At 30.9% G+C, this 15,714-nt stretch overlaps 2 protein-coding genes and 1 long non-coding RNA gene across 3 annotated transcripts; all 3 read right to left on the minus strand.

Annotated features, from left to right (window-relative positions):
- Positions 1 to 807: 807 nt before the first annotated feature.
- On the minus strand, positions 808 to 9,827 carry LOC142226939 (UPAR/Ly6 domain-containing protein bero-like). Its single transcript, XM_075297202.1, has 3 exons — positions 9,663 to 9,827; positions 9,417 to 9,596; positions 808 to 1,127 (listed from the first exon to the last, which is right to left on the minus strand). The coding sequence occupies exons 1-3, from the start codon at positions 9,718 to 9,720 to the stop codon at positions 919 to 921; spliced, it is 447 nt and encodes a 148-aa protein (XP_075153317.1). The 5' UTR covers positions 9,721 to 9,827; the 3' UTR covers positions 808 to 918.
- A 2,092-nt stretch (positions 9,828 to 11,919) lies between these two features.
- LOC142226940 (UPAR/Ly6 domain-containing protein CG9338-like) lies at positions 11,920 to 13,540 on the minus strand. Its single transcript, XM_075297203.1, has 3 exons — positions 13,320 to 13,540; positions 13,070 to 13,246; positions 11,920 to 12,533 (listed from the first exon to the last, which is right to left on the minus strand). The coding sequence occupies exons 1-3, from the start codon at positions 13,378 to 13,380 to the stop codon at positions 12,325 to 12,327; spliced, it is 447 nt and encodes a 148-aa protein (XP_075153318.1). The 5' UTR covers positions 13,381 to 13,540; the 3' UTR covers positions 11,920 to 12,324.
- Positions 12,597 to 13,075, minus strand: LOC142226941 (uncharacterized). The gene is made up of 2 exons (XR_012719775.1): positions 12,957 to 13,075; positions 12,597 to 12,894 (listed from the first exon to the last, which is right to left on the minus strand). It is a non-coding gene; the product is annotated as an uncharacterized LOC142226941 (long non-coding RNA).
- Positions 13,541 to 15,714: the final 2,174 nt, after the last annotated feature.

Here is a 15,714-nt window from a genome sequence, read left to right on the forward strand (position 1 = left end):
CTTTCCTTACTTCTTAGTACAGCGGTTATTCAAAACAAATAAGCACATACAAAAATGTGCACCATTTCTAAAAGAAATAAGGCCTATTATATTAATATTTTTCCTCCTTAAATTTGTTGCACAGAAAAAAAAAATAATTGACTTATATAGACCGTTATTGTGCATTATAGGCACAAGTAAATTTGTTTAATTTAAAATTTTTCATTTTTTTCGTTATATCTCTATCACTCATGCGTTAAATCTCACCAATGCGGTTTTTATTAAAATCTTGAAGAATTACTTTTCTTGATTCCCAATAGAAAATATTGACGGAACTCTTATGGCATCCGAATATTTGCAGATTTTAGAAAACAGAGCAATATCGATCGCTGATTCTTGTCCTATCCTAGGATGGCTATGTAGAATTCGAGAGAAGGCCATATTGCTAAGGGAATACAATTGATTCACAATAGGCCATTATTGTGAATTAGCAGCATAGTTAAATTGGATCTACTAAAAAATAATCATTTTCAACTTATTTTGGTCATATCTCCTTAAATATGTGTCTAGGACATCGATCGAATAAACCTAAAAACAATGTCATCGCCATTTCATCGAAAAACTCTTTGAAATTGACAGTTCGGGTGAGTTGCCCAATGGGGAATTAATTAAAAAATCATGATAAAGCATGATAAAAAAAAAACTGGTACAAAACTTAAAAAAAATACAGTATTTAGTGGCACAAAGATACCGCACCGCTTGAAAAAAGTGGCAAATGTGCTACTTAACTGGCCCAATGGTAGCACCAAACCTAATCTAAGGCAGTACTTATTACAATTCTATTAATTTTATTTTAAAATTTATTACAATATCCCACAGATAAATAGGTTGTTTTTTTTTACAATATTATAAATAAATTTAAAATATAAAATAAATTTATTAAGAAAATAAACGAGCCATGACAATAAATGCCAAAATGGCAAATGCAACTGGGGCTTTGGATGAGGATCCATTGCATAAATTTCCAGAACAAACTTCACAGCTTAATTGTTTCACAAAAATATTTTGGGGATCCATTTCACAGCCAACTTTGGGATTTAGGACATCACCATAGAAACAGGTGCGTAATACATAGGTTTCTCCGGGAGCTGAAAAGGAATAAAAATTTAAATCAATATGAATAATAAATAAACAAGTAAGTAAAGTAGAAAGTCGGGCGGGGCCGACTATATCATACCCTACACCACCATTACAGAATTAGTAATCATACGCATTTGTGGGGTAACATATAGGTCTGGGAGATAAACCGCAGTTGCATATTTAAGAAAATTAAGGGGTACATGTCTATGGGTGCTTTGTGTCAATCTGACTATATCTCATAGTAAATGTTGCCACGGAAAATGTTCGGTTTACCCTACAAGGACAAAACAAGTTCCCTACTTTCCCATACATTCCCAAACAATTTTCCCTACTATATTTTTCGTTAAATTTAAAAAATTTTACAAAACAAAAATGGTTCTAAGTACTTTATTATCTTAAAACATGAATATGCAACGTATATAACTTAGAATATAAATTTGTATTACCACCACGGTTGCCACAGTTGGTAGAATTCTACCCAAATTAGTCATCTTTTTTGTTAAATCTCTATAAAAATAAAATTTTGGAAAAAGTTTCTATAAACAAATTTTTGTGAGAAATTTTTCTATAGAAATAAAATTTTGACAATAAATTCTATAGAAATAAAATTTTGAAAAAAAATTCCACAGAAATAAAATTTTGAGAAAATTTTTTATAGAAATAATATTTTGAAAAAGATTTCTATAGAAATACAATTTAGACAAAATGTTCTATAGAAATAAAATGTTTCAAGCCTTGCCGGCTTCTAATTTCCTCCTCTAGAGCCACCAAAATGTTAAAATTATTACAAAATGTGTTGAGTGAAAATGTCTTACATGGTGGCCCTACGTCCCTACAAGACGCTATATATTAGAAAAACCCTACTTATAGGGAATTTCCCCTACTTCTAGCAACACTGGCTGTGTTGACATTGCGCCTACGGAGTTAGTATGCCTCTAATATTGAGCCCATTATTAAAATAGCGAAAATCGTTAAATTAGTGTGGGTAAAAAATACAAATTTGTAAAAATCGAGCAATATACTTATGTAAGAGCTACAAGTACGTATAAGTACGATCGGTTAGTACATCAAAATTTGAAATTTGAGTAACATTGGTTAATAAATAAGAGTACTATGGACAAATTTGGGAAAATCAAGCGATGCATATATATGGAAGCTATATCTAAATCTGAACCAATTTGCATAATATTTTGCATGTTTGATTAATACCACAAAAGGTTACCTTGTGCAAGATTTGAGTAAGATCAGTTAAGAAATGAGGCCTGTATGGTCAAACATAAAGTTATTAAGGGCGAATTTTTCAAAATCGGGTGATACATATATGGGAGCTATATCTACATCTGAACCGATTTCGATGAAATTTTGCATATATAGTTAGTACTATAGAGGTCTGGATCTAGCCAACTTTTAGTAAGATCGGTTAATAAATAAGGGTTCTATGGCCAAATTTGGGAAAATCGAGCTATACATATATATGGGAGCTATATCTAAATCTGAACCGATTTTGATGATTTTTTGCACATATAGTTAGTGCTATAGAAGACTACATTTAGCCAAATTTGGGTAAGATCGGTTGATAAATAAGGGTTTTATGGCCAAATTTAGAAAAATCGGGCGGTACATATATATGGGAGCTATAGCTAAATCTGAACCGATTTCGATGATTTTTTGCACATGTAGTTAGTGCTATAGAAGATTATATTTAGCCAACTTTGAGTAAGATTGGTTGATAAATAAAGGTTTTGTGGCCAAATTTGGGAAAATCGGGCGATACATATATATGAGAGCTATATCTAAATCTGAACCGATTTGGATGAAATTTTGCAGACTTGAAGCGCGATGGAAGAGATTACCTTTTGCCAAATTTGGTGACGATCCGTTTGAAAAAAACGTGCAACGTGACCCCATTTGTCGAAATCGGGCGATACATATATATGGGAGCTATATCTATATTTGATCCGATTTCTTCCAAATTCAATAGCGTTCGTCCTTGTGCCCAAAAAACTCCCTGTACCAAATTTCATCAAAATTGCGACCGGAATCCTGTGAACAACAAATACATGGACAGATGGACGGACGGACGGACGGACACCAATCGCTAGATCGACTCAGGAGGTGATTCTGAGTCGATCGGTATATATTTTATGGGGTCTAAAATCAATATTTCTGGTAGGCACATTTTTTGGCCGATCAAACTTATTATACCCTGACCACTATGTGGTTTAGGGTATAAAAATGTTAAAAAAATAAATATATACACTAAAAACAATCAACAAATGTTTTAAGTTTCTTTAGATTTTATTTAAAGTAAACCTTGTTAAGATTATTTAAAAATATAGTATTACAAATATTTGCATAATTGAATGTTTGTTTAATCCAGCTATGATGTAATTTATGAGACCATAAGTCATTCTCAAGCTTACTAGAATTGCTATCTCAACAATAATAAGAACCTAGTATTAAAACAATTTATAGCAATTTATTTTAATTCGATATAAACTGTCATGTGAAAATTGAAGTGTGCTTCCCAAGCCTTCAAACCTGTTTGTCAGGTGGGCATTCTTTGCGAATGCCAATATCAAAACAATTACTGTAGAATTTTGTTTTAGTTTCAGCGATGAGTCATATTTCCACTATAATCATTTTTATAATTTCTCATGCTGGTAATTTTCTAATAGATGTAAATATGTACAACAGCAATAACAAGAAACTTAAAACAATAGTTTTGCTCTTAAAGTAGTGTGTTTTACAAAAATGAAAAATTTTACATGGTGGGTGAATTTCCACATTATTTAAGTATAGATCCCATTATTCCCCAAAGAGCGTATACTTTATTTGATGTCACTAATCCATAATCATGTTATTGGTCTCTCTCTCTCTGCCTTCGTCTCCAACTCATTTACCCACCATAGAAGAATAACAAAAATAAAAATATTTTGTCAAAATCCCTCCACATATTAGTATCACTAACACGTAATAAATCATTGCTCTCTATATCTCTCTCATATACACATACTAACCAAAGAGTTATGATAGTTTTGCTGCAAGTAGAGGATGCTGATAAGGAATGTGGTAATTCCGAAACGTGCGTCCATTCAACCATTTTGCAGTCTATAGGGCTTTACCCAAATAAATTTGAGTAACAACTTCAACTGAGAGCTAAATGTGAGAGGTTAGGTGAGAGTTATGTTGTACCAATTTATACTTCTTCAAAATATTGTGGTGAAGAGCAAAGAAACCAAATAGGTAGATGATCGGACGAATATTGTATCAAATATGAAGGGAAAATAACTGTTCACAGTGTTGGCATAATGACTGGTAAATGGTGGGGTAAATTTATTAAAATGCATTTCAATAGAACATAATTCAATTCATCGTTTTTATAATTTCTCATGCTGATAGCTTTCTAACAGATGTAACTATGTACAACAGCAACAACAACAACAAAATTAATACAATAGTTTTGCTCTTAAAGTAGTGTGTTTTACAAAAATGAAAAATTTTACATGGTGGATGAATTTCCACATTAATCCCATTATTCCCCATAGAGCGTATACTTTATTTGATATAGAGAAAACGTATTCGTCTCCCGAAACTCCAAGGATAATTATCTGTCCATCTGGCTATTTGAAATTACTATAACTCTCTGACTTGGTTTATAATGGTGAAAATGTCCTTTATAAACTAGAACAGAGAATGAAGCTGATCTATTTTTATCGGCGGCGACTATGAGATTTGTTGTACAATCAATCTTAAAATCTAAATATTCTGAGCTAAATGTTTGCAAAATTATTATAGCAACTTGGAACTGATTGAAATTTTCGATTGCAAATTTTGAATTAAAAAAAACTAGTAAAATTATACGAACCTAATTTTTAAACATGTGTTAAGTAGTTAAAGAAAAAAAAAATCAAATACCAAAGGTAATATCCCTTTGGGAGTTGAATTCATTTGAATCCCATTGATTTTCGACCATAAATAAATTCTTGGTCAGGATGTTGTTATTAGATTATCTAGGTAATTCTGTCTATATACACGCAGCTTTCATAGTCCGATCTGATTCATAGGCCTGTATAGACCCCTATCCACCGAGTTTTCTTTAGGCATCCAGAAGTAATTTTAATCCGATATGCCCCAAATGTTAAATATAGTTTTGATATAGCCGCCGATTTTATTCTTAATGCATCTTGTTCTTAAAACGATTTGACATTTATTTTGCGATATACAATTGACAGGTTTTTTATATAATCCCGACACTGAAATATTTATTAAAATCTGGTATTGCGAAACTTTTGTTTTGAAACTGATGGTATTATAAAGTCAAAAAGAAATATGTACATATATTAAGTCATAAATAGATATATTGATTGCAACCCGATATACTAAAGATCAGATTAGGTCAGATTAGTGCTTTGACCGCCTGGAATTTTTAATAATTTTTAGGGCCAGAAATATCTCTTTCTGGCTCTTAAAATACCAAGTAGTATTTTTTGTTTTAACTTATTTGCTTGCTTTTCTGGGCGAGTCAACAAGAAATAATGGGTCTCTAATTAAGTGAGCCACTTTAGTTGAAACAATCATTAATTTATGTATTAATTTGTTTTTAATATAATAAAAACTCGAGTTAGATATCTATTAATTGAATTATTTAAATTAAATAAAACATAATGTGTTGCCTTAAAAAAATTCAATTCACCATATTGCATTCACACGGATGAAAAAGACTGTTTTTCATATGTTTGGCTATAAACATTATATGTTTGGAACACAAATTTTTAAACACAATATTTTTGAGTGCAAGCATATAATGTTCATAAACTAGCATAACATGTTTGGGACATATATGTTAATATGTTAGAACATATTATGTTTGGGACATAAAATGTTTGTAAATATAATATGCTTGGATGCAAACATATATTAATTTAGAAATAGCCTATAAACATATATGTGTTTAGTAGCTTGTAGCGCTATTTAACAGGAGCGATATTGAATTAAGTTGGTGGTTGTTGCTTGTTATTACAAAATTAACATTTTATTTTTCCTTGGGCAATTGATCAGCTACTTCTTTGATCCTTACAAACTGTGTGGTCCGCTGTTCGAATCCCCGTCCGGCAAAAGGTAAAATTAAAATAAAAAAAATCATACAATTGAATAATTTCTTCTACAATGTTTGTATTACAGAAAAAGGTGCTAAGAACTAAAAAATCTCGTGGAAGTGAGAAAGATGTGGGGGAATATACAATTGGGCAGAAACAAAATTTTGAGCATTCAGGTCGAAAACCTATGTTGTTAGCACCTATATTACCTGTTTATTTTCATAATTCATTATGATTGTAAATATATAAATAAATAAATAAAATTTTGAGCACAATATTGTTTGGGAAATTTTTTTAAGCATATAATATTTTTGGGTGAAAATGCTTCCAAACATATTATATGTTCACATAATAACATATTGTTTTTTGGAAGACAACATTATTGAATTTGGATGCAAAAATACAAAATGTTTGGAACTTAGACTACCCAAACATATATTGTTTAGAGCAATATGCTTTCAAACATATTATATATTGGAAGTGATCAAACATATAAATGTTTGGGCAATACCCAAAAAAATATATGCTTGAAGCAAAATATGTTTGGGAGTATATGTTACAGAAGCGATTTTTTGTGAGCGTGCACTAGTACATAATCATGGCATTATTCTTTCTCTCCCTCTCTAAAGCATTCAGCCACCATAGAAAAATAACAACAATAAAAATTATCCAACAAATTCCTGTCACTATATTACTATTAGACAAATGTAATAATATCATTGCTCTCTGTCTCTCTCTCTCTCCCAACTTATCAAATGTGAAGGGAAAATAACTGTCCACAGTAGTTAGCTTAGTGACATAAATGAAGGGGGGTAGGTTTATTAAAATGCATTATTAAAGATAATTGAGAATAACAAGATTAAGCCTTGTGCTCTTATAAAGAGAAAACAAATGTCAAGGTGTAGAGGGCTATGAGAAAAAAATTGTTTTATTTGTCAATTTTTTCCAAGGCAACTCTGCCCAGGAATAAATTAAAACAGCAATATTCACATAAAACCATAATAAATATTCGCTTTAACACACACATATGTACGTTTTATTTTCTATAATCGTATTGGTACTGCTTTTATGGGTTTTAATTCAGAAATTTATGAAAACTACAAATGTTATGATATTTTCCGAAGCAAACGGCAGTACATTTGAGAGACGTCGACGCAAACTTAATGATATTTTGTTGGCAGAGTCCTCTGGTGCCTCAGTTTTGCAATGACAAGATAATAAACAGGATTGCCATTTTGGTCCAAAAAAAATTATTAAATTTTAAATTTGGTCCGATGGTCGGACCAAATAGAATTTTGTTGATTTTGGTCCATTTTCGTCAAACCGGTAATTTTTAAAAAGGTTAAAAATTTTGACAAAAATGTCTATAGGAATAAAATTTTAAGAAAATTTTCTATAGAAAAAAATTGTAAATATGCTGGAGAAATTGAATTTTGACAACATTTTATATAGAAATAAAATTTGGACAACATTTTATATAGAAATAAAATTTGGACAAAATTTTCTATAGAAATAAAATTTGGACAACATTTTCTATAGAAATTAAATTTTGACAAAATTTTCTACAGAAATAAAATTTGGACAACATTTTCTATATAAATAAAATTTTGACCAAATCGTTTATAGAAATAAAATTTGTAAAAAGTTGTCTATAGAAATAAAATTTGAACAAAATTTACTATAGAAATAAATAGAAATAAAATTTTTGAATAGAAATAAAAATTTGACAAAATTTTCTGTAGAAGAAAAAAAATTCGAAGATTTTTAATTTTTAAATTATATTAATGTAATTTGGAAAAATGGTCCTCTGGTACGAATTTTGGAAAAATGTTGGTCCAAAATAAAAACTCATTGTGGCAACGCAGACAATAAATAAAACAGAGAGAATAAAAACATAAGAGAACGAAACTGTGAAGCGAAACTGCGTCAGTAGGTGGCAGCCGTGGGGAAATTTTCTCTAATATCATGCAGTTTTTGTCGGTGCTTCTCTCAAATATCATACAGTTTGCGTCGGCGTCACCCATTTCAGTTTTCTGCCGACATTACGAAACGTAAAGAAAATAGGATTTAAAAGCTACTTTGTAGTAACAAATGTTCTTTTTTATAAATGTTTTCATTCCATTAATTTTTTTGGCAGAAAATTTGAAATTATAACTGCCGATGTCTTTATAAACAATTTATAAAAAAAGCGCTTCGACCGCAAGGTAATACCAAAGCTGTAGGCATTATGCGACGTCTATACGGTTCAAATTTGTTGTTTTTGTAGAAGAAAAATTTTCGTCCTCTTGTGTTTTTATTCTCTGTGAATAAATCTTCAATTCGTCTCTCTAGGAATTTTAATAGTAAATAAATTAAAAATTTGCGTAAAAATTAATTTGGCTCATTAAATTAATTTAAATTAAATTGTCGATGGTTGTTTGACCATAAATCTAAAATGTTTTCAAAAATAACAGATGCCTTTGTTTTAAATTTTTTTTTTCTTGAAACATCTCATAAGTTATACTAAACTATCGAGAAATTTAAGTTCTGGTTACAACGTTTCTAAAGGAATTTAGTATTAATGTCCATGATAAAAAAATAAATAAATTTTAATTCGTTTCTTAGTATCAAATAAGCAAAAATTCAAATTTAAAAGAGAATTGCGTCTTAGATACATGCTTAGAGCAATTATTCTATTAATTAGCTTGGAACCAATACCAAAATCATTAGTTTAAATACAAAATCAAGCCTTTTTATACTGTTCAATTGGAATTTAAGCACATTCTTACGTGCTTTGGAATTATTTAAACAAATTCCATTGGGCATAAAAAATACGATTAGTATTTGAACTAATATATTGTAACACATTTTTTGTATAAATATTTTTTTTTATTATATATAGATTATATACAGATTTACAAAATTCATGTGTTCATAAAATTGAAAACAAAAAAATTCTTAATATATTAAAAGAAATGAAACCCGATTTTTTTTTTAATTTAGATTTTACAACACAATGATTTCTTGAATATTATTAAATAAAAAATGTTTGTTTAAATCACATTGTTGTAAAAAAGATTGAATTTTAAAAAATCGTAAAAAGCGTAATTTCAAAAAAAAAAAAACACACACACACAGAAATTCTGATGTTATTCTCTTAAAAATCAATTTCAAAATAATGTATAATCATTTAAATTGTGATGTAGGTGTTGTACTTACTTTTCTCAAAAGTTTTCTTCATACATCCAGTGGCATTGGAACTGCGACCCAATAGAGTGTTGGTGAAGAAAGGAGCAGGAATACGACTACAATCAACTCTCATACTTTGATCATCCTCAAAATGTTCACCGCATTTTGAATTTTGTGTAGAATCACACTGATAACAATGAATAGCTGATGCTATAGCAATAATTAACACCAATTATAATTTTAACTAAGTAATGCACAAATATAACTTTAAATTACCAGAAGAGGCTAGAGCAGCCAATAGAAACACAGCCAAGGTATATTTTAAAGGTAACATTATTTATTATTATTTATTTTTTTTTAATGAATTCCAATTGATCTCTTACACTTGTCTTGTAGCGATCTTTTTATTACAGACACTATCTACAGTTCAAACTAAACTGTTAAATTGTAAGATAGAATTATTAAACAACTTAAAATTATCGTTTGTTAATCACTCAATCAAATCGAGTTTTAATTGAGGTATGGCTTGAGTGAAAATTGAAATAGCTTTGTAAGTTACCAGCTCAGATTATTTTGCCATCTCTGGCAACAGTGATGAGTAATTGATACTATGGGTAATGGTGTTACTGTATAAACACAACCATAGCGACCAACGATAGGCGAACACTTGTGTATAATGTATGTGTTCGGTTTCTTGATGTGTGTAAAACATTTTATTGGCAATTTATCAAAGGGATTTAAATAGGAAAAGTGGGATTAAAGTCTTCCTTAACTTTTTTTGTAAATGAGGGATATTTATGAAGCATTTATTATCCACTAATTCTCTTAAATATCTAATATTTAATGTTAAACACAATTTTGATGTAACATCTAGCTTATAAACATAAAACTCATACCATTTTCTATAGTGTACATTCGCAGCAAAAAAAGTTCTTCTACAGGCACGACTTTAAAAGCACACCCAAACATGGCCTCCTTTAGATGTTCTTTATTTTCACTACACGGGAAGTTATGTAAATTCAATTTTTTTATAAATCGTTTTTTCATATTTTTATACCCACCACGATATGATGGGGACGGGGGTATATTAACTCTGTCATTCCGTTTGCAACACATCAACATACTGCTCTAAGACCCCATAAAGTATATATATTCTGGGTCGTGGTGAAATTCTGAGTCGATCTTGGCATGTCCGTCCGTCCGTCTGCTGACATCACGCTAACTTCCGAACGAAACAAACTATCGACTTGAAACTTGGCACAATTAGTTGTTATTGATGTATTGCAAATGTATTGCAAATGGGCCATATCGGCTCACTTTTACGTATAGCCCCATTAAAATCGGACACCCCGGATTTGGCTTGCGGAGCCTCTAAGAGAATCATATTTCATCCGATCGGGCTGAAATTTGGTACATATAGTAAGTATATGGTGTCAAACAACCACGCAAAAATTGGTCCATATCGGCCCATAATTCTATATAGCCCCCATATAAACCGATCCCCAGATTTGGCTTGCGGAGCCTCTAAGAGAAGCATATTTCATGCGATCCGTCTGAAATTTGGTACATGGTTTTAGTATATGGTCTCTAACAACCATGCAAAAATTGGTTCACATCGGTCCATAATAATATATAGCCCCCATATAAACCGATCCCCCGATATGGCTTGCGGAGCCTCTAAGAGAAGCAAATTTCATCCGATCCGGCTGAAATTTGGTACATGGTGTTAGTATATGGTCTCTAACAACCAAGCAAAAATTGGTCCATATCGGTCCATAATTATATATAGCCCCCATTTAAACCTACCACCAGATTTGACTTCCAGAGTCTCTTGGAAGACCAAAATGTATCTGATTCATTTGAAATTTGGTACGTGATGTTAATATATGGCCTCAAACACCCATGCAAAAATTGGTCGATATCGGTCCATAATTATATATAGGCCCCATATAAACCGATCCCCAGATTTTACCTCTGGAGCACCTTTGAAGAGCAAAATTCTTCCCATTCGGTTGAAATTTGGTACGTGATGTTAATATAGGGTATCCAACAACCATGCAGGAATTGGATCCTATCAGTCCATAATAATATATAGCTCCCATATAAACCGATACCCAGATTTGACCTCCGGTGCCTTTTGGAGAAGCAAAATTCATCCGATCTGGTTGAAATTTGGTACGTGGTGGTAGTATATGATATTTAACAACCATGTGAGTTGAAATTTGTGGATGACAGTCCTTCGTAGAAGTTTCTACGCAATCCATGGTGGAGGGTACATAAGATTCGGCCTGGCCGAACTTACGGCCGTATATACTTGTTTTTAATTATGTCCAAAATTTAATTTTTGGACACCGTCCTTAGTAGAAGTTTCTACTCAATCCATGGTGGAGGGTACGTGGAGATTTGGCCTGGCCGAACTTACGGCCGTATATGCTTGTTAATGGGTAGTATTACTTGTTTTGTTTCAAATAAGTTAAATTAGTTAAGTTAAAAACAGAATAAGAGTTAAAAAGATGGTACAAATTGTTCAATATTTTTCGAAAATAAAATCTAAATGTATTTTAGAAAAATCGAGAATTTTTACAAATATTTGAAATTTAATGTTTCAGACAAGCGTTAGAATGCATTAAAAATCATAAAAATTGAAACAATTATTTGTTTGACAAAATATCACAAAATTTTTTAATTCACATCCAAAATACTGAATTCGGATCACACCTTAAGAAGCGAATCAAATTTAGTGCAACGGCAGTTGAAATAGTGGACATCCGTCCTATGACAAGCCCATGTTAAAGTCATCGCTTTTGCGCCTATTTTGCAGCACTTCGGGATCCATTTTCACTATTTTTATGGAGACGTTTTTTTGCCGGGTTTGCTAATAAAACTTATTTCAAATTGTCTTTCTTAAAACTACAAAATAATTTAATTACAATTAAAGTCACGAAATAATTCGTGCCAGACAGAGAACCACCGCTATAATTGCCAAGGCAGGAGTCATTGCAACGGATGAATTACACCAATCACCCGAACAAACATGACAAGTCTCCAATTTCATAAGAACATTATTTGGATCAATTTGACATCCAATTTCAGTGTTGGCCAAATCTCCGTAGTAACAAGAACGTACGGTGTGGACTCCTCCAAGTTCTGAAAGAAATTAAATAAAGACAAAAAATATATATATAGTAATGAGATTAGTTGTACAACCAATTTACAATCAAATTTTAATTTTATTCAAATTTTCGGAGCTAAATTTTTGCAAATTTATTATAGCACCTGATACTGATTGTGGGTGGAAGGTTCAAAATTTTGGCAAAAAAAATCAACAATTATAAATAAATTTTTCTGATTTAAATCAATATTTTTGCGCTTTGTAAACAGGGTTTGGTGCTAAAAATCGACATTTCGTGTCTAATGTGAATGTAATATTGATTAATTGAAGATTTGCTTTATTAAATTAAGTTTTTTGTTTCGTTTGGGAAGCGTCCTAGTATCCAAATCAAATAGCCTAAATAAATGATTCAAACCTTAAAGAAATTATTTTTGAGTGTAACTGCAATGACCTCTTACCCTCCCTTTTGTTTTGAAATTACGATCACATTACAGTCTCAGAATTCCCATTTTTTTGAAAAGATAACATGCCGATCTTTGACCACTTACGGATGAATCAACTAAATACTCACTGCTTTCCATTGTTTGTTTCATACATCCGGTGGCTTCTTTGCTATGACCCTCCAGATATGGCTTAAGATAGCGCGGCGCAGAAGTACATTCGATTTTCATACTATCATCTGGCACAAAATTTAGGCCACATTTGGAATTTTGTTGCGATTCACATTGGTAACATTGTACGGCAAATGCTAGAGGAGGAATATTTGGAAAATTGTACTCATATTTCATAATGCAATTATTTGCGATGTGAAAAATACTTACCAATATCTATTAAAAATGTGGCCAACACAATGCAAATTGTTGTTAACTTTTGGCTAGACATTTTACCAAGTTTTTGTTTTTTTTTCAGCTGGTTTTAAATATTTGTTTATAAATTGTTTACACGTTCTACAATCCCAATCCAATTATACGTCTATATGACTTTGGGTTTCTCTGTTCTCTGTTCTGTGGTCTGTTTATTTTTTCGCGTATTTTTTTTCGGAGAATATTATGAAATTATTTGAGTGTGTGTATGTGTGTGCGTGTGAGTACTTGGTGCTTGCTTTCAAGTAGCGAGAAGGAAGGGAGCGAGAGAGTTTAATTAAATCAATGGAGGATAGTGTTACCAGATTAACAAAATTCACACAAATTAAGGGACTAATGTGAGAAAATAGGATGAAATAAATAAAAATATATTAAAAATAATAAAGCATAAAATATATGTTTATAAACAAGTAGAAGTTATGTTACATTTGTGTAACCCGACTCTTAAGGTTGAGTTACATACCATGCGTTAATGCGTCAGTTGATTGAAGAGTTGCATTTTCTCCTTGAAAGAAACTGTTTTGTTAGAGTGCTTCAAACTGAACAAAATCAATCCTTCCATCAACGCACGGAATTACGTATGTTATGTAACCCAACCTTTATAGAGCCTTAACTTGATTGAATATAGAATTCTACTAACGACTAAGGATGGAAAACACAATTTTGAAAAAAGTACAAAAAATGTATTTTTTTGAGTATAAAACAAGTAAGGAAAGTCTAAAGTCGGGCGGGGCCGACTATATTATACCCTGCACCACTTTGTAGATCTAAATTTTCGATACCATATCACATCCGTCAAATGTGTTGGGGGCTATATATAAATATGTGTCCCAAATACATACATTTAAATATCACTCGATCTGGACAGAATTTGATAGACTTCTACAAAGTCTATAGACTCAAAATTTAAGTCGGCTAATGCACTATGGTGGAACACAATGTTAGTAAAAAAAATGTTTCCCATATTTAAAGCTGAAGCAACTTTAAGGAAACTTCGCAAAAGTTTATTTATCACTTATCGCTCAATATATATGTATGAGAAGTTTAGGAAAATTAGAGTCATTTTTACAACTTTTCGACTAAGCAGTGGCGATTTTACAAAGAAAATGTTGGTATTTTGATCATTTTTGTCGAAATCAGAAAAACATATATATGGGAGCTATATCTAAATCTGAACCGATTTCAACCAAATTGGGCACGCATAGCTACAATGCTAAATCTACTCCCTGTGCAAAATTTCAACTAAATCGGAGTAAAACTCTGGCTTCTGGGGCCATATAAGTCCATATCGGGCGAAATATATATATATGGGAGCTATATCTAAATCTGAACCGATTTCTTCCAAAATCAATAGGGATCTGTTCTGAGCCAAAACACTTCTGCCAAATTTGAAGTCGATTGGACTAAAATTGCGACCTAGACTTTGATTACAAAAATATGTTCACGGACAGACGGACATCGCTATATCGACTTAAGAGCCCACCCTGAGCATTTTTGCCAAAGACACCATGTGTCTATCTCGTCTCCTTCTGGGTGTTGCAAACATATGCACTAACTTATAATACCCTGTTCCACAGTGTGGCGCAGGGTATAAAAAGGTACTTTGTACTTTTCACTATATTTAAACAAAAATTCCATTGGAAGATTATTGTCAATAGCTCCTTTGACTGAATTTTAAAGAAAATAAAATGTTTGCCAACTCCTCAATTTTAATTTTTTTTCAGTTGTATAACCGCTTACAAAAATTTCTATAGATATAAAATTTTGACAACATTTTCTATAGATATAAAATTTTGACAAAATTTTGGCAAAAAATTTTCTATAGAAATCAAATTTTGACACAATTTTCAACAGAGATAAAAGTTTGACAAAAGATTCTATAGAAATAAAATTTTGATAAATTTTTTGATACAATTTTCCATAAAAATAAAATTTTGACAACATTTTCATATAGATATAGATATAACATTTTGAGAAAATATAGATATAAAATTTTGACAAAATTTTCTATAGAAACAAATTTTTGAAAAAATTTTCTATATATATATAAAATTTTGAGAAAAATTTCTATAGATATTAAATGTTGACAAAATTTTCTATAGAAACAAAATTTTTATAAAATTTTCTAACGAAATAAAATTTTGATACAATTTTCTACCGAAATAAAATTTTGATATAAGTTTCTACCGAAATAAAATTTTGAGAAAGTTTTCTATAGATATGAAATTTTCTATAGAAAGAAAATCTTAACAAAGATTTCTATATGAATACAATTTTGACTAAATTTGCTATATAAATAAAATTTTTATCTATTGTTTTGATCTCAGCTTTAAAAGATGGTTGTATGGACGCA

The sequence above is a fragment of the Haematobia irritans genome, chromosome 2, assembly GCF_050003625.1.
Source record: "Haematobia irritans isolate KBUSLIRL chromosome 2, ASM5000362v1, whole genome shotgun sequence".
NCBI classification, from domain to species: domain Eukaryota; kingdom Metazoa; phylum Arthropoda; class Insecta; order Diptera; family Muscidae; genus Haematobia; species Haematobia irritans.